The following is a 19,493-nucleotide window of genomic DNA, read 5'->3' as shown; positions in this document are numbered from 1 at the left end:
GGCACAGTAATAGCTAGACTGAGGAGACAAACTGCAGTTTGTTTAGTTAGAAGTTTTTTTTTCTTTGCCCTCGTTGTTTCTCTGTGACAGTTTTAAGAGTATCACCTATATGTGTCCTTATCCTGATTGATTTAAGATTTAACTTAAGTGATGGCCACTTTGCATGCCAGCAATATATACCGTAAAGCTTTGATTGCTGAAAACATTTGAAAGCTCTAAAATATTTCCCTGGTTTTTTTTTCAAAATCACTGCTCAGAACAGGCAGAGTGGAGTAATTAATCTTTTTCATGCACATAGACCTAAAGGTAAGAGTACCTAGACAGACTGAGGATTGACGACATTGGAAATCTGTAGATTCTAGTAGATTCAGTGCTAAATGCAGAGAAATCTGTTGATGTTAGAGAGGTTTCTTATGGGTTTCTTTAATCCAGATCTCATGGAATGCAAACCCAAATAGATCAAACCAAAGGAGATGTTCTCATAAGTCCCTAAGAATCCTTTCTCCTTCAGAAATATTAAATAAAAAGACACAACAGTTAGTCAAATAATTAAGAACTGGCATTTAATTCACTGGGGGATTTGCTTATAGCAGATGCCTTGATTATCTCTATTTACAAACAATCATTAATTACTTAATGAAAATAAATTAATGGTTTATATATACCCCAATGCACCTTTACCTTTTTTTCTGGCATTTTGTGTCAGGCTTATTTATTGTGAAATAGCAGTGATCTACAAAGTGATCTAGAAGGCACCAGAATAAATGTGTCATCTGTCTGCCATATGACTAATACTAAATGTTGCACTTTGCCTCATTTTATTGCAATGTGACCACTACCACTCAATTAATAGTGATTAGCGCAATGAGTATATAGCCTATTGATACATAACCCAGTGGGATGTTAAATGCAGTTACTAAAACGTCTCTTCAGTAGTATTTTAAGTAGTGCTTTGGAGGATAATCCCTGAGGCCCAACAGCAGGTACTCACCACAAAAATAGATGTATGCAGCAAAATACAGGAGGCATCATCAGCAGAAGTTTATCAGTTCTTCTAGCAATGCTCTTCTTGGCAAGGATTGTGTAAGGAGCTTGGTGGCAAGCTTTGATTCTTAAATGCAGCAAAGGTAATGTTGGAGGCAGACAGTGGAAGACACCATCCATAAAACAGTAACAGATTTTGTCTGTGTGAATATTTCAAAAGATATTTTGACAAATATTTTAATTTTAGAAAACACATTCCAATTATTTTTGCTACAGTGACTTGGAAAAAGATATGTTTTCTGAAATCCAGTAGATCTGCCACATTGCTGGGGAAGTAGTTTGTATTGTTTGGGTTTGGTCTTTTTTTCCTTCTATATAGCTCGAAGTATTTATATTTGAATTAAATGCTGAATTTCCTTAATCATATCTGACATCACATCATCGCTGCAAGTGTGTCTAAACATCCCTGAAGTAATTTAACTAGTCAGCTGTATTCAAAATTGTTTATCTCTTGATAAGTGTCAGGGCAACCTTCAGCCAGTCAACAGCAGTGCAGCTCCCTGTCTGGTACGTAACTCTAATGCTCATGCAGCTGGTAATAGATGCTGCTGAATAATCATGTTTTTAGAGAGGAAATCCACATTGCAGCATTCACTACGTAAATCCTTAAAAGGACACCTAGGTTTGTCAGTTCCCAATTTTCTCTTTTGTTAACATAGCGGCACTGAATATGAATAGAGATGTTTGTTTAGATATCAAGTATCAGTTCTGCCTTCAGCAGCAGCATCTGCTCATGTTCTACAGGGTAGGGGCTGGGCTGTTCCATCATCAACTTGATGAAAGTATGAATTTGATGAAAGAGAGAATTTACATATAAAATTCCATAAAATTCCCCTATCTAATCAGAAGTCTTGCGAAGCTGGGGAAAGGTTTTATCCTAGAATTATTTTGTTTGGCTCTTAAAATGAGGGTAAATTTGCATTGAGTGCAACTGTAAAAATAAAGTCAAGCATTCTTGTGCCATTCTGAGACCATAATACAGACACATTTTCCAGTATCTAATAAAAATGGTAATTTTTTTACACTCTGGCTTAGCCAGTTTTAATACTGACCAAAGATGGTTAAAAGAAATTGAAGACAAGGATGTCTCATCTCAAGTTAGTCAAAACACATAGTTCATTTCTTCATTCTTCACTTTTAATTTTAATTTAAGTGCAAACTCTTAATAAAAAAAAACAGTTCTGAATTTAAAAACCCAGACCCAACATTCTTATTTAAGTAGAAACAATGGGTTAGGTACATGTGTAAAATTTTACAAAGATTATATTGGTGACAAATAAACTTAAGGCAGTGAGAGGAGATAAGGACAAGAAGCGCTACCCTGAGTATCACTGATCTCCTAACATCTTTTGAGATTTCTGAGAGCTCTTACTCCTGTAAAATGAACTCAGTAGCAATCAGAGAGACAGGATACCAAATGTGCAGAGCTGATTGAAGTTCCTATGTTATCTGTGCCAAAATTACCTCAAAGACTGTAGTTGTGAGGAATTCAAAAGAAGAGCAATTTGAGGAAGGTGATAACATCCTACCTTTAAAGCTACCTTGAGACTGACTGGGGGGAAAAAATGCTTTTTCGCCTTGGTGATTCGGCATAAAACACACAGATTATTGCAGCAAAACTTTTCCCACCCACCTGTTGTAGGACACTGGTGAGAGAGTTTGCAATACTAGAGATTTTGCTGTGGCACCTTGGCCTTAACGTATTTTCCTATTTCAGACAATTTCCTTTCCTTTAGAGGCTGCCTTAGAAGGAAGATTTTGTTCTGAGCTGTCAAAAGACAAAAATTTCTTTATTTGCTGTTGCCTGACTTAGTCCCAGGCTTCTGCATAGGTACAATGTAACACAGCAGAAGAAAAAGAAAATTAACTTCTATAAAACAAACGGGAGGATTTACTTTTCCCTAAAAAGCAAAGTACGTTTTTCCAGTGTTGGAAGGAAATATACTTTCATTTGTGTCTAATGCTTCATCTTTCTCAATAAATGACATATTTAGCCTTTTAGAATGAATGCCCTAAAATTGCTTCACGTTGTCTGCCACAGAGTTTCTATAGCCTGTCTGGGTTTTTTTTTTGCTATGTATAGAAGACTCAGAAGCTTTCAAAATACAGCATGCAGATTTATAGGTATTTTCTACTCCATTTATCATTAGGGCTGCAGAAACATAATGGAAATGGGTTAGATGTGAGGTTTAATGCTGAATAAGAGGACCTAGCTGACATTCACTTTATACTTTATGCTAGTGACTGCATTTAGGTTGAATTCAGGAAGAATTTTGTCTGAGCAAGGATTGTGTTACGAGGCTTCCCGTGCCAGGTATTAAGAGTTTATGCCTGCTCTGCAGGCCATATTTTGATGTCAAGCGTTGGAGGTAGCTTTAAATTAGCTGGCCTGGGGACCTGGGGGACTCGAGCTGCAGCAGTAGACAGATCCATGTGGGTTGATTTACCCCATCTGAATGCAATGCTGAATTGCTCTAGCACTACAGTGACATAAACGACACCAGTGCCACAGATCAGCTGCCAGAGAGGTGTGCTAGAACAATTTCATCTGATACTGTGCTCTGGAAAGCATGGTCTATTGCATCATAAATTTGGTAATTTGGAGTAGGGTTGGTGAGCATGTGTCTAGCATCTGCTAACTGAGAAAACATTCAGATACAGTAAAAAACCCATAATCATAATTCTTTCATGGGTGATAACAAGTGCCAACACAAAATTAACCTTACCTGTTATGGGTGTAGGCTAAACTTCACAGCTTTTATGTAGTAATTACTGACAAAAGATTAAGAAAACACACTTATTTTGTGTGTAATATATGATCTACATGAATTCTTTAGTCCAGATCCAATCTTATGATCCCCTCTGGCTAAATATATATTTTTTCAATATTTATGTAATTTATTGAATGTTTGCTTCTTAAAGGAAAATACTCAAATTTCACTAACAAAGCCTTGATTCTGCCTCTGTTGCCATTATTCATTCAGTATCTTGTTAATGCAAAGAAAAGGCAAGCACCACACTACAGACCACTTTATTCTCACTGACTTAACAGCTCTCTTTATGCAGATGACTGCACTATGTTTCATCTGCATGAGTTTTATTATCTTCCAAAAGAACTCTGTATTTAATTTTCTTCTTCATTGCCATTTAAAATTGATAGTCATATGAAATCCTTTGAATATCCAGCATTTGACTTGGGAAAAAAGGCAGACTAGAGGTGCAAAGGAGAGTTAGTCAGGCACAGGTATTTTTGCTTCTGTGACAAAGTCCCTGCCATGGGAATACAACATGAAACAAAAGATAAACAGTGACAATCAACAGTATCTACTCTACAAAGATGTGATTGGGATCATGTAGACATTCCCGTGGGACCTTTCGTCCAGCGAGCTTGCATACCCATGGCAGACTGAGTTTCAGCTGATAGGCTTATGGCTATTCTTAATTGCTCCGTTGGATATAATTATACTTACCTTTTTCAAACATGTGTAGTATTTTCCTTTCTTAAACAGACAAATGAGATGATAGTAAATTAAAATCTTCCCTTTGTTGAGGTCTTCCAAAAAAATTACTTCTAAGGCTTTATTCCTGATTTGAACAATCATGGGAGAGCAGAATCAAGTTCACAGGATATTGAATTCCATCCTGCAGAATGGATTTCAAAGTCTAAGACCTAAATAATGCCCATAGATCCTGCTGCTTCACTACCGGCTATCTCTCTTATTTATAAATACGAGCTGATTCTAGCCAGAATCATTTAAAAATGAAAATACTTCTTCCAAAAATTATGGTTCTGCCAGTACAGGGAAACTTTACAGAATTTTGGGAGGATCATATTGGTAAGATGAAGCAGAAATTGCTTGTCAGAGAATTTTGTAAAAGTGTCATGCAGAAAACCTGAAGAGTTCAAAAGAATCACAGAATTATAGAATAGTTTGGATTGGAACGGACCTTAAAGAGCATAAGTTCCAACCCCCTGCCATGGGCAGGGACACCTCCCACTGGATCAGGTGGACCATCCAACCTGGCCTTGAACACCTCCAGGGATGGGGCAGTCACAACTTCCCTGGGCAACCTGGGCCAGGGCCTCACCAACCTCATAGTGAAGTAATTCTTCCTAATGTCTAGTCTAAATCTGCCCCTCTCCAGTCTATAGCCATTGCCCCTAGTCCTATCACCACAAGCCTTTGTGAACAGTCCCTCCCCAGCTTTCTTGTAGCCCCTTCAGGTACTGGAAGGTCGCTATAAAGTATTCTTGGAGCTTTCTCTTCTCCAGGCTGAACAACCCCAACTCTCTCAGCCTGTCCTCATGTGGATTGTAAATTCAAACTTTAGCCTATCATGTTTAATAACCTGTCTGGGGCTTGGTTCTTAAATTTTGTAAGATTTAAAAAAAAACCCAAACCTTCACATTTTATTAAATCATGCAGGAATTCACAGTCATTTCGTATTTAAAGGGACGTGGTTTGACTATATTCAGAACTGTTGGCAAGAAAACCCTCACTTCCTCTCCAACTTCCAGCCTGGAAAGCTGTGGCACAACAGGACATTGCAGCACTGGGGGCCAGAGCCACGGCAGCTCCCCCGACATCAGGACCATAATTGTCTGTCTTTATATAATTCCTGTGTAATCCCATAAAGCACTCCTCTGCCTCCCAGGATGCAGCACACTGGAACTGTCAAAACCCATCTGGAAACACAGTCTACTTTAAACACTGAAATCTTGTAAAGCTATTACACATTTATGTTCAAATAAGTCTTGGCTGGGCATCTGAGTTGGCATCTGAATTTGCTTCTGTCTCTGCGTAACTGCCTCTCGCTGCTGTGCGTGATGCTCTAGGTAACTAAATGTCACCATTTCTCTCCTCTTGCCTACCAGTCATGCACCCTGGTGAGAAACTCAACGTTGTTTCTAGATTGTTTTGAATACTTGAACAAGGTGTACTTACATGGGGGAAATCGGTTAAAATAACCCTGATATTGCTCCACAGGATATTACTGCTTGAACAGCAAGAGCCAGAAATTACATAAACAAAAAGCAAGCTGAAAAGGGACCAGTATTCTCAATATAATTAGCTCTAATTCATTTGAACTGTTAAACTAATGCTTTATTGAAAAGTCATTTTGTTTGTCTGACACTAATTGATTAAAACATATTGTATTACACAGATGCAAGAGGATGTCAAGTTAGTGTTTACTTCAGAATCACTCCGAGCTGTTCTGTTGTCCATATGAAATTCTGCTGAAGTTGCAGAGTTTACTGGAAGACAGACTTTTGTTACTAATAGTGCCTCTGATTTTGCCTTTTTGCAGGCTGCCCGTTGGTGATTTGTGTCATTGCTGCAACATCGTCCCTAGACAGCTATGGAGAAAGTGGCAAGTAAGTATGAAGATGTCTTCACTCTGGGTGCAATAAGGATGAAAAATCAAACGGGGAGATAAACACGTAGATCTGCTAACAAGGCTGTAGTTCTGCCAGATCTTGCTGAGGAGTAAGGGAGATACTTGGCAATAGCACAATGGCTATATAGGCAAATTCTTACACCTAGAAGCCTGAGATTTGCTTTTCACTGCTGAGGTGATGCACAAAAAGCTCTGGAGATGTTTTACCTAGTTTTCCTTTTTCTCTGTCAGGGCGTAAGCTCCTGCATTGAGCTCCCTGCTTACCCCATGCACTGAGTAAAGCATGGGCTGACATGTGTCTGACAAGATAAGAATACGTTTTATTTAATGGCTTTTAAACTTTTGAAGAAAACAGCAGTTAAACATCTGAAGATCTAAAATGAATATTGTTAAAATTTTTGAAAACTAAAAAAAAAAAACAGCATAGGATTCAGTCCTCCCATAATGTAAGCAAAAGACCAGGAGCCAGGGTTATTTCTTTGTGTGTGGTGAGCAAGCTTGTGTCGTCACTGCTGTAGGAAAGACGTGTGAAGCCAGCTCTGTGTTTCCCAGCCACTGCCTCACCCCCAGCCAGGCAAGGCAAGGAGGGCTTCAATTTGTCTCTTGCTACAATGACAGTGCTCACAGCACTGAAATAACTGCCTGTGATACAGGGTACAAGAACAACAAATAGCAAATAAAACCTTTCCTTTCATCCCATCTTTACTCCCTGATGCCATTTGAAGGCGTGCTGGGGCAGAGAGCTGTCACTGACTCGCTGCAAGATACAAATCAAAATGAGATCCTGCCTCAGATTCCCCGAGAGTGAGGGGAAGAGAAGCTTAACGATGCTCTATCCTGTCTCCTGTTTTTAAAATTCATCAGTCTTCTTGCACTCTCTTTCAGTCTCTTTTTTAATTAAGAACATTACTAATTAAATAACTGTGTGTTTAATCTAAAATCATTCTGATTTTTCTTTGCAGCTGCTGGCTTTCACTAGAGAATGGAGCAATCTGGGCTTTTGTGGCACCGGCGTTGTTTGTAATTCTGGTAGGTAAAACCATGGCTGCTGCTGTTTTCTTCTGCATCTGTGTCAGCCACACAGCAGAACTCACTGAAGGTCTGATGTCAGTCCTTGTGCCAGGCCACTGAAACAATAGAGGTGAATAGTCTAGAATTACTTTGTTTCCCTGATTTTTGTGTTGTACACAACTGTGTGTGTTAATTTGTGTATATAGTTTATGTATATTAATTCTCACAGTTTTCATTTCACTGTGACAAGACAAAAACACCAACTAAAATTAATAATGGTGTGGAACCAAGTAATCTTGGGATTTTTAATAATTCTCAGCAAGATCTCTCAAAAGAACAATCTCTGTGGTTTGTTTTTCATATGCACCAGTAAAAGCTGACATGCTGATTCCACCCCACTCATATTTGAAGCTTTTGCTTTTGCAAGTACCCTCAGTAAAGCTGATCGTTGTCAGAGTTTGCAAGCAGTCAGCAGCTATCAGGAATGGGTTAAAGCAGCAGCATGAGCTCTCACACAGTGGGTGAGCTCTGGGTAAGGTAACAAGCTGCTCCATACCTGCCTTACAGTGATAAGAAATTTGTGCTGTTTCTCTGATTTTGAATTTGATGTCGGTTTGTGTGGCTGATCAAGGCAGGGCTTTTAAGAAGAGTGTTACCAGGTTCAGGTGGCTGCCACAAACACCTCTGCCAGCTATAATGAACATCATCTTTCCAGGGCAGGGGGCAGGTTCATGGCTCTGATACCACTGCACAAATGCTCTACAGCACTTTAATTATGCGCACATATTAAATTACAGTGCATTGTGGCTTAATCATTGTGATTACTTAAGTAGTCAGGGGTGTCTGCAGGGATTAAGTGGGATATTATTCCTCTTCAGCACTGTTCCCAATACTTTAATTGATCAGGTTATCTATGATTTTTGCTGCAGGTTATAATGTAGAGTGAAGGTATGAACACTGTCTACACAGTCTAAACAACAGGCTCACTGATTAGCGGCATTGGGTACATATTAAAGCTTTTCTTAGATTTTAAAGACACGAGCCCAAATCTAGGGTAGAGTCTGACTGCTGAGGTGCTTAAGGATGATCAGGTAAAAGAGAGAAGCAAAAGGAGCCACTGACTGTGCCTTGTACTTCCCTAAGAAAACTGGGAGTTCCATGGAAAGAATCCTCCCCCTGTTTCACACAGAACCCCCCCCCAAATCCTGCTCACAAGCCAAAGGAAGGAAGGAGAGCTATACATACAGAACTAGTGTTTACCATTGCATATCTCTGTAACTATTTGGCAAGCAGAAAGTGGCTCCTTGGCTGACCTTTTCCATCACAGGCAGTTTTACACTGCAGCTGAGTGGACATCCTAACATTTCCCTAGGAGACAGTGACATCAGAACCTCCTATGGCAAGCCCAGCCCAGTCCAGCATCTTCTACCAAGATACAGCCTCTGAAAAACTAGGTTATACAAACATGTAATAAAAAGCCCCAATGAAAATATTTGTTATATTGAAGTGACAGAAATTGCCTCATGTTAGCATTTTAATCAAATTATTAATGGCAACACTGGAAAGCCCTTGTGCAGTAAGGGCAGAATTTCTTTTTACCTAAGTGAAGGCATAAATAAGAAATGATGATCACTGGATTAGAACTGGCTAAACAGATCTGGACTTTGTTCCAACAAACTTAATTCCTCATTGGCCTTTACCTTGCAGCTTCTCTATGTGTGTTTATATTCAAAGATACGTAGATATTGATGACTGGAGAGCAATTAAAATAATCTAATATTCAAATGTCTCCTTATCACATTAGCACTTGCTTTCAGGCCATTGTTCAGCAGAAAAGGAGGAAATGAGATGCAACCAGTAAAATCAAATCTTTCACAGCTGCCATCCAAAGATTGTATTAATCAAAACATGCCAGATAGTGAAACACTTACTCACCCGAGTGAGCACAGCCTTCAACAATTTGCATGCACAACTGCTTGCCAGTGAAAGTGAGGGTTTAACTGTCTGGCTCTCTCATATGATATATTTGTGCAGCTCAAGTTATATTCTCGTAGGGATACAGATATTTTGAGAAAGAGGAAGAGTGAGCTCACAAAGTTGATCCATGTAGAGCAATTTATTAAATAGTCTAAACCCAGTTCTGCCCACAACAGCAGCAAGCTAGCTGACAAATTATTCTCTCTGGGCATTAAATATGCTAGCTGAAAAATGTGTAAGTGCCTATAGGGAAACAACAAGGCTAAACACTATTTTGTGTGTGCGTGTGTGCCTGTGCTCTTTAAATAACAAATTAGCCACTGAGTGCATGAACTAGTGTTTAGCTCTACTTCTCAGAACTTCTCAGAAAGCAGTTTTGACTACTTCCACAGTTTCTCTCTGCCAAGAAAAAGGATTATGCTGTGAAGAAAACGGGGGGACTGCTCTTTCCAACTCCCACTCCCTAGAGACCAGGTAGACACAGTCTACTTTTGTCCTTCCACAGAGAATACAGACATCACAGAGCCTTAAAACAGAATAATGGGTGGGAGTGTGACTGGGAAAAAATACTCACACATACTTTTCTATGGAGTAATTCACAGAACCTCCCAGTCCTATATGAATTCCCAGACCCAAAAGGCTCTTTCCTTGAGATTTGAGTCAAGGAGATGTGATGAAGGAAATAGTTATTTCTATATGTAGGTCATTTGGCTTCTACCTGCATCTTGAGGTTTAAAGATCACTCTCCCACCTCCCCTAAACCACAACACCAGAGCCTCTACAGCATCCTCTTAAGGCAGCTTCACAAAAAAAAATTGTTGCAATTATATTGATAACCAAACTAGTCTCAGCCAAAGTTGGCCTGGGACATGTACTCAATGAAAAAAAACCAAAACCAAAACAACTTGATAAAGCACCTGAATTTTTGGAACAAGACATTAAAACTTCTGGCAGAAGGCTTTGTTTGTTATCAGCCATCTGCTGCCTTGGTGTGCTTCCATAGATATGGCAGAATTAAGGAAATTCTGCGGAAATCATCTGCGTACATGGAGCAGTGGGTGTGCTGCACAGTCAACAATCCATTGCAGGGGCATGATACTGGGCTCTAGTGACAGGTCCTTTCTATTGTTTTCCGTGTAAGTAGTTATTTTCCTGGTGTTATTTTTACAAGTGTGTTGGATAAACAATCTTTTTTATGGAGCTAAATGATTTTCATTAATATATTGCTAACAGTTCTGTGCTGTGGAGGCACCAGCTTTATAACTAATGTCTTCAGATGGGACTTCATGGAACTTGGGTTCCTTGGGTTGCCTTGTGGTGTTTGCTCATAATCTTAATTAACAGTGTAGAATTAGGATAAATTCAGTATGTCGAATAGTATTTTACTCTGCAGGTCGTCCCACCAATTAAAAAGTCACAATTTGTGTCCCTTATTAGACATCATCCATCATGAGAAAAGGTGGCAGTATTGGACCCATAGTGTTTAAAGACCTCAAGACAGTAGGATTCCTCAGAGTCATTGAAATCAAGAACAGACTTGAGCGCTGATGTGGATTAGAACACAAATGAACAGACCACAGCTGCTGAGCTGCTAATTTTTTTCTTATACTCATGATGATTTCTGATGTGCCCTAGCAACGGGTTGCAACTGCAACTACTCGCAGTGATCACATGGTACCAATGGTGTCATGATAAGGATCAAATTAATTCGCACTATGAGCATGTTAAGGCTCAGATTGGAAGAGTCAGTTATAGCTCCCTTCCATTGGTACCATTGCCCAAAACTGAAGTGGAGCCTAAAATAGTTTGTGATTTTAGAGGAAAGCTGGTCAACGGACTTAATTAAGGCAGTATGCTTTATCCACATTTTTTTTTTTTAGTTCCTCTGTGCTGCCAAGCCTTTTCTTGGCTAGGATGCAACACACCACATCAGAGGGTTGTACACATGGGATTTCTGCACTGCGCTAAAAAAGAAACAAAATTCTCATGAGACTTGGAGGAAATCCAGGTGAAACCCCTGAAAAAAAAAAAAAAAAGGATTTGTCTCACTGTATCTCATCTGACAAAATTTTGATGAGGAAAGATTTTGAAAGAGGTCCCTTTTGCTCATTTAAATCTCTTCCCGATCTGACAATTTTTAGTCAGATGAAGTTATCACTAGATTAAGCGAGAGCTCCCTGATGTCATTGAGATCTTTCTACGGACTCTGGTGGGCTTTGGATCAAGCCTGTCGTAATGGGACCTGGCAGCTCCTGCTGATTTCATAGAGACTTGTGAGTGCCTGGGGTTGGACAAGCTGCCTTGAAAGGAGTTCCATGAGTCAGGAAACAAGCGCTACAGTTATTAGCTGCATATTTTTTAATAGTAGAGTGTGGCCAGTACCTGCAAGGAAGATTATCCTAACTTCCTGTGTAATTTTAAGGCAAACATCTGCAACTGTCAGAAAAGTAAGAAATAGGAACTATATACAGTCCTTTATCTAAATGTTTATTCTCCTAGTTTGAACATTCTGATATTAATTAAAGCATAATGAGTGTTTCATGAACTAAGCATTCTCCTAATCTAATCACTAGAAAATATTTACATCAGATGCCAAAAAAAATCACTTGAGGAACAATTCAGTGGCTGTGTTTTGGTTTCCCATTATAAGGGCAGTGGAAATACTTCCATGCTTTATTTACTGAAACATTAACAAAGGAAGACTTTGTAGCTAATCTGTTTATTTAGGCTGGATGAGATTACTCTAATTTCCAAAAATACCTAAGCGAAAATTTTCAAGTGGTTCAGGAAATTTAAATACAGAACTTGGGGACTTGAGTGTAATGGTTCGTTGCTAATTTTACAAGTACCTTGGCTTTTATCAGCAGTGAGATTGTAACATTTCCTTCTCATTTCTTAAATGAATGCACCCCAGGTAGGACATACTCACGCTGAGTGCACAGGAGGAGAAGATCAAGGCCTTTTTAAATTTCCACTTTAGACCATCTAGGATATCTTGGAAATTAATTTCCAATTTGACTTCTTCTTTATAAAAATATTAAAATACAGCAAGAAATGCTGAAGAGTTTGTGCTTTAGAAAACCACCTAATTTGTCAACTTTGAGACGATCTTGTTTGTAATGTTTTCATGACCCAGTCTTAGGGTTCATGTCCAGTTTAAGCAAGTCTGCAAGGTTCTGAGTATTCATTTATTGGTGCTTATCATTCATAACTTCCATTGATATATTTAGCATATAAATAGGTTTCTAAAAAATGCTCGTTACCACCTCAAAGAATTTATAGAAGATATTTACAAAATGTGAGTTGGCTGGAATAGGGAAAATGATCCCAAGACCATTAAAGTTCACCTCTTGTTCATCTCTGTAAAGCTAATTGAACAAGTGCACTTGTAATTGAAAAGCTGCCAGGGTCCAGAGTATTCTTTGGATGGGCTAAAAAGCCATGGTAGAAATGAACTATCACAGCTACCCTCCTACTTTACACTGGGAGAGGATTTGCCCTTGGAAATCTAAAATTAAAAGAGTGGTCAGAGGGTTTTAAATATACCAAGGAAATAATTGTCATCAAATGTAAACATCTTTTAATTTACCCTCTCATCCTCAGATTTAGAATATTTACTTCAAAATAGAGTATGATTATTGATTTTTAACTGAGCAACAGCACTATTTTGAAGTCTTCTTTTTCTTTTTGTTCTGTACTTCAGGATAGCTTTGTTCTACCATTCTTCTTAACTTGACGCTAAGTATCAGCTTTGTAGCTGATGTGTAACTTTGGACAAGAAGGGGGAAATACATCTTTCACCTTCACATTCTCTCTTTTTTTTCCTTTAAACCCGAGGTCTTTGCACAGCAAGACAGTCTTTGACACATTTCCTTTAAGTGATAAAGATTTCCTTCTTTCTTCACCTGTGACTCCAGAGCAAACTCTCTTTTGTTAGACATTTTCAGTCTAAGTCTTTTCAAGATTTCCTAGTTTTCTGGTGGGAGTCCTTTTCATTTTATTGATGTTTCTGCTGGGCCTGACATCAGAAAAAAAAAGGGCTTTTGAAAAGCAGAGTTCAGACTTAATGTATTGTCATCATAGCTGTTGCAAAATAATCTTGTGGTTAAATTGCAAGCACATTTTGGTAAGAAATAGAAATTGTACACTGTAAAGTGTAGCAGGAAAGATGTTTTCTGAAGTCTGTGTGCATGCAAGCACAAAATCTAAGAGTATGAGGACACATGGTGCTGTTCACTGAAGTCCTCGTCAAATTTGTCAGCTGGTAGTAGATTACTAGGGTATTTATATGTATAGTATGGATCCTGAGCACTTCTTTAGCTGTGAAGCAATGCATCAATCCATCCTTATCCTAAACAGACAAGGACTGTTCCTGAAAGGAAGAAGTCACAGCAAGAACTACCCACTGTGGGGAGAAGGAAATCCATTGACAAAGGTCAAACTGAATTGGTCCAAAATTGGAAACCTCTTTTGCTGAGTAAATATAACAGATAAAGTTTCTGTTTTCTATTATAATTGTAGAATACACTCCTAGGACAGTTTGCACCACAGACACAATCTGTGCTTACTTTCCTGACCAAGTCTTGTTCCTTCTTCTCCAGGTCAACATTGGTATTCTCATTGCTGTCACGAGAGTTATTTCAAGAATCAGTGCAGACAACTATAAGGTCCATAGAGATGCCAATGCCTTCAAGTAAGTTTTAATCATGCAAACTATATTATAACAATCTAATAATCACACACTAGCAAAGTTATATCATACAGATACGTATCATGGACTTCTCCCAGAATACTAATATCATTCCTTTTCAGTAAAAAGCAAATAGTGTTACAGGTAGCCTATCGTTCTCTTTAATGCAGCTGGTTAACATGTTTTATGAAAGCCAAATACTGCACAGGATGAAACCCGTGCTTCGGTGTGAGCTACAGTGTTTTCCTGTTTATTACAGTCTCCAGAATTTGCTGATTCATGATTTTCCCTTCTATAGGGAAAGAGACTTTCCTCTTCCAGCTATATTCATAGATAAATGAGCATCGTTAATCTCTACTGGGGTATTATAAATATTCTGCTCCTTCAGAGGATAATCCTTCTTTTTAGACCAAGTTCAGCATAATGTTTAGGCATATGCTTATCTCTAAGACTCCCCTGACGCTGCAAAGCACGCAAACTTATGCTGGGTTTGAATATGTGCTTACATTCAATCATGTCTTTATATCAAGGTGCCTTGGGACTCTTGGGATGGTGGCCTCACTGAGACTCTATCATCTTTAAAATACTGTGCTAGGAAGGCTAGAGGGGAAATGTAAGTTAGGCACACTGCTACATCTGAATACATAAGGATAATTTCTGATTTCTAAAACCTGTAGAATTATATATGGGTAGCTGAGAAGAAAATTTAATACACTGAGTTTAAATTAAGATGCTGAATATTCCATTTTGTATCTCTTAAATATGCTTTAGTTTAAACATGAAAAGGACACTGTATATAACTCAAGAAATACGTAACAGGTAGAAGAAAAATACGATGATGGTTTGTGTTTAATGTTTCTGAGTCACAGGCTATTGTATGATAAGGATTTGGTGCCATTACTCTGAAATGTTATTATACAGAATAATTTTTATGCTTGGGTTTCCTATGTGATTTTAAAGTGATATTATGTTTTAAATATTGGTGACAGTTACCTAATTGAAGTTAGTTTAGTTATTGTATACTTCTTCAACAGAAAAACAATAAATAAATCTACACAAAATTCGATAAGATAATTAAATTCTAGTGAAATATAAAGACTGGGAATTAAAATGACTGTTTCGAGTTTGATTGAGTCCCTGTGACCTTCAGAATCACAAAGGAAATATAGAAACTTAGGAAGCAAATAACTGTACATTGTCAATGCCAATTTGTATAAACTATTAGAAGCATGAAGACAGAGGAACAACCTCCAGAAACAGACAAGGAGCTACACAGATTACCCTACGTTCTTAGATGTTTCCTTGCTTGTATAAAAAAGAAATGATTGAATATACACTGTAGCGCCCACACTAATAGATATTATTTTTTTTAAAGAAAACTGTGTGCATGTGCATAAGTAGGACAATTTATGAATGGTTGGTCTAGGAGTAAGATGGAATCCATTCAATCAGGAGTATATGGTCTTAGTTCAAACATTATTTGCTTAGATTTGGAATGGTAGAGCTCTGTGCTGAACAAGTGACTTCTCCAGACACCGTGTCTAACAGGTGCCAAGTAACTTTAAAAATACAGTTTTATGATTTGACCTAATGAAAGTGGTGATAGTGGAGAAAAATAATAATCAACAGGAAGATATATGTGAAAGCATTTAATCATTAAATTATTGGTTAAGCAGAAATATGCTCTGATAGAACAGCTTTCCTCATAGAACTAAAGAAATTCAGTAAAATATAATTGAATGTAAACAGAACATGCAGAAGAGCTCTTTTTCTGTAGATGTCATTACAGAAATGGTCCTCAGAAGACATTTGAAATGAGAAGGGCACAAATAGCTGTCCAAATCAGATCTTAGAGTATTTATACCCTGATTCAGCGTGGCAGTGAGGCATGATGAGTTGGTTTCATGTAGAGGATGTCATGGACAAAGTTGGAAAAAAGAGAAATACAAGACCTTTGTAACACTGGATTTTCATCGGTGTTCTGTACACAGGTGAGAAGTTTATACGTCTTGAGTGAAATCATCGTCTGTGGTGCTGTTTTCCAAAAAAGAAAACAGACTAAAAGAGGGTTCTGTTCTTACAGCTGCACAGGAAATGGTTTTCATAGTGTAAAAAACATGCCTCCAACCTGTAAAGGACCTTAGATGTTGTTAACATGTGAGAGTGGATAAGCACAGCAAAACGCATCAGTGACAGAGAGCACTGAGAAATCAGAAAAACACAATAAGCACTGCAGTGTCTGTCAAGTTGCTGTCAGCAAGGACTACAAGGTAGTTTTGAATCAACAAGGTCAGTTTGGCATAGGGAGGAATCACTGAAGGCTGCAAAATGCTTTGTGTAATATGAGCCTCAAATAATGGGCCTGTCAAGCATCCATCTGAATAGTGCAGTTCATTTGATATTAGCTGTGGGGGAAACTGCAATATGTTAGAAAGAATTTATCAAGCGCTTCTTAGAAATGCAGCTGAATTAGAAAGGCACAGCATGACTTTGGTGAGACAAGAAAGCACTTTGTCACCAGGTTGCAGGTTGTTTGCTGCCGTGAAGTGGTACATAAGGTAGGAGCGGGTTTTTATTACAGTTGTGTTCATGGTTTCAGAAAATCAAAGACAGAAAATGAGAACTACAGAGCTGTGAAGGGGAAACCCACTCAATCCAATAAACTCAAGATGGAAAAAAAGAGGGATTTCAGTGCCATCCATTTCAAGCTGGAATGAAATTTAAGTGGAAGGCACAATGAGAAACAATAAGTTGCTGTCTGAAACAATTTAGATGATAGCACTTAAACAGCAGGATTTTGAAGTTTACAAGTGATAATTTACTGAAAGGCATGGCAAAACTGGAGGAAGAATGATGAAAGTGCCTGTGGCAGACGTGTGAGGGAGGCAGCGGTGCCAGCTTGCCTTTCCTTGCTAACTCAGGCCAATATTTATATCTGCCTTTAAGCACCTAAGAGGGCTCACGCTTGCAGCTGTTCAAAAAGGAACAGCCGTTGTAGTCTGAAAATCCCAGCCTACAGGTTTGACAGAACAGGCTCATCATCAAGCTCACCTCTTGCCAGACTTCCCTGCCAAAGGAGAACTTTAATCGTGTTGAAAAGCACTGGCTTCTATTTCTGCTGGCAGCCTGGGTCGGGGAGTGCCTGACCTGGATTTGTCTGCCCTGACTCTAGAGCTCGGTAAGGCTTACACAGCCTCCACGTGGACTTCTGATCAATGAAGAAATGGGTGCTTCTACCCCACAATTTAAATCTTCTGTTAAATGTTCATTTCACTTGCCTTCAAAGTTCTGATTTCTCCTCAGGGACTGAGAGAAGCCTAGGCTGCCCAGTTTGTACTCAGATACCATCTTGTGCCGGGGTAATAACTCGTACCTCTGAGGCTATCAACTCATCACTGAGCAGAGATCACCTTAGGAAATTGCCAGAACAAAGGTGCCGTTATGAGCCATGATGATATCAGTTAGGAAGGGTGTTTATTGTTAGAGAAGTGCTGGTACTGAAGCATACGTAGTTTCCCTACAGATTAAGTTACTTGGCAACGCAAGTGGATATTACCAACAAGGCTTGTTTCTCTTGGCAACAGACAGCAATAAACTAATGTAATTATTTAGAGTAATTGTTTCTGACTTTCCATATGGCAACAGGTCCTCTCAAATGCTGACACAAACGTTGCTGCAGAATATGCATCAGGGTGAGCCCGCGCTCTGCTCTGAAGGCAGCGTCCGTGGAATTTTGTGTTTAAAAGTCAAAATAGAAAAGAAAGTTGTGAACCACATTCTTTTTTATCATAAAATTAACTTGTTATTAGTCTCCTCATTCACATTTCAACCAGAATAATGTGCAGTACATTGTTGGCTGTTTGACTTCTTCACGTTCAGATATTGTTTGTCACAATGGAGATATCAGACAACACCTTGCTGAATGTTTTATTCTCATTTCAGAGATACTGGTGTGGACATGTCTTTTTGTTTGTTTGTTTAAAGTACATAATAATAGCACACCTAAAATAAAATACAAGATAAGTTGAAGAAGCAGCATAAAAGAGTAATTTTATATGATACATAAACTGTAAAATACTCACTAATTTAAGGCAAAATTAATATAATTAACTAATCAGTGAATGATCAGAGATGCTAATTACTGCATAATAGTTTCCTGTGACAGTCAGAATAGTGTTTCGTCATTCCAAGAATTTTTCTATGTGTTTGAAAGCAGTCAGTTTTTTAACATCGGAAACTGTTTCTGCGAGATCAGTTTACCAGTAAGAGCTGAGCAAAGAATTAGTATTAGCTCTTATGTATTACTTGAATTTACATAAGAACTTACTTTTTGCATTAGCGTTTAAAGCATATTGAACACTTGTATAGAACATGAGATGTTTCACTTAGTTGCAATTGAATATATTTGAACCTTTTATTAGACAATTTGCTATAGTTTCTCAGCCAAATAATTTTGTGCAGTAATTCAGATGCTGCTTTCTGAGAATGTTTAGCATCCAGAGAACAGATTTTCCACTAAAAAACTAATTTGAAAGTTTCATAGAATGCTTAATGGAATGCTTTGAAACATTTAAGTGCATACATACAATATTTGTTTGCACTATCCATTCTTCTTCACTGGGCCCTCTTTTAAGGAAATAATTAATCATGTATTTGAGTTTAGGCACAGGAGGAGGATGTCTAAGTTTAATGCAATTAAAGGAGATTAGTTTAATGGAAGTGCTCACATGCTTGAAAAGGCACATGATTACATTTCTGAGTTATAGACCATTTGAACTCTTTTTCTTACTTATTTCTGCCGCATGTAAAGTTTTAATTCCACTCAGTGCATTCATTAACTCCTATTAAGTCCTAAATAGTTCCATACCCCTTCAAAGTCTCATTGCCACGTTTACTTGGGAAGTTACTTCTCTATTACAGTGAGAAAAAATAGCTAATGTGGCAGTGTTTTAGAAGTGTGCACATTTGATTACCCATGGGGAGAACTCTTCCCTGATTAAGTCTGTCACAGGTAGTCGTTTGATTACATGAGTTACCTGGTTCCTGGACTACAAAGGTTAATATAAAATATAGTTTTCCAAGACCTTAGTTTTGCACTAATATCGATCATAACAGGGGAAGAAATGCAAAGCATGTCTCTGTTGCAGGAATAAGAGTTTTAGTCTTAGGTAGCGTGCTTAGCCATACCACTGCACTTTCATGGCAAGTTCACTTTTGCATTGTATTGTCCAGGAGAGAGAGTTCCATTGACTCTTGAATAAATTGCCAAGTTCAGCTCCTGTTGAAATCTTTCTTACTGCTTGCTCTGAAATGGTCCAATGAGTTGGAAAATTCTCTATCTTTTTTATAAAGTATGCACTTCAGAAGCTGG

At 38.3% G+C, this 19,493-nt stretch overlaps 1 protein-coding gene across 1 annotated transcript in view; it reads left to right on the top strand.

Moving 5' to 3' along the window:
- The window catches only part of ADGRD1 (adhesion G protein-coupled receptor D1), a 145,999-nt gene that overhangs the window by 106,092 nt on the left and 20,414 nt on the right, over positions 1 to 19,493 (top strand). The window contains exons 19-21 of the mRNA XM_069870780.1: positions 6,355 to 6,421; positions 7,407 to 7,473; positions 14,034 to 14,125. Coding sequence (XP_069726881.1) covers positions 6,355 to 6,421; positions 7,407 to 7,473; positions 14,034 to 14,125 — 226 coding nt within the window. The remainder of the gene's footprint in view (positions 1 to 6,354; positions 6,422 to 7,406; positions 7,474 to 14,033; positions 14,126 to 19,493) is intronic.

This window comes from Phaenicophaeus curvirostris, chromosome 17, assembly GCF_032191515.1.
Source record: "Phaenicophaeus curvirostris isolate KB17595 chromosome 17, BPBGC_Pcur_1.0, whole genome shotgun sequence".
Taxonomy (NCBI): Eukaryota; Metazoa; Chordata; class Aves; order Cuculiformes; family Cuculidae; genus Phaenicophaeus; species Phaenicophaeus curvirostris.
Note: the sequence above shows the minus strand (reverse complement) of the source record. Positions and strands in the feature narration are given on the sequence as shown.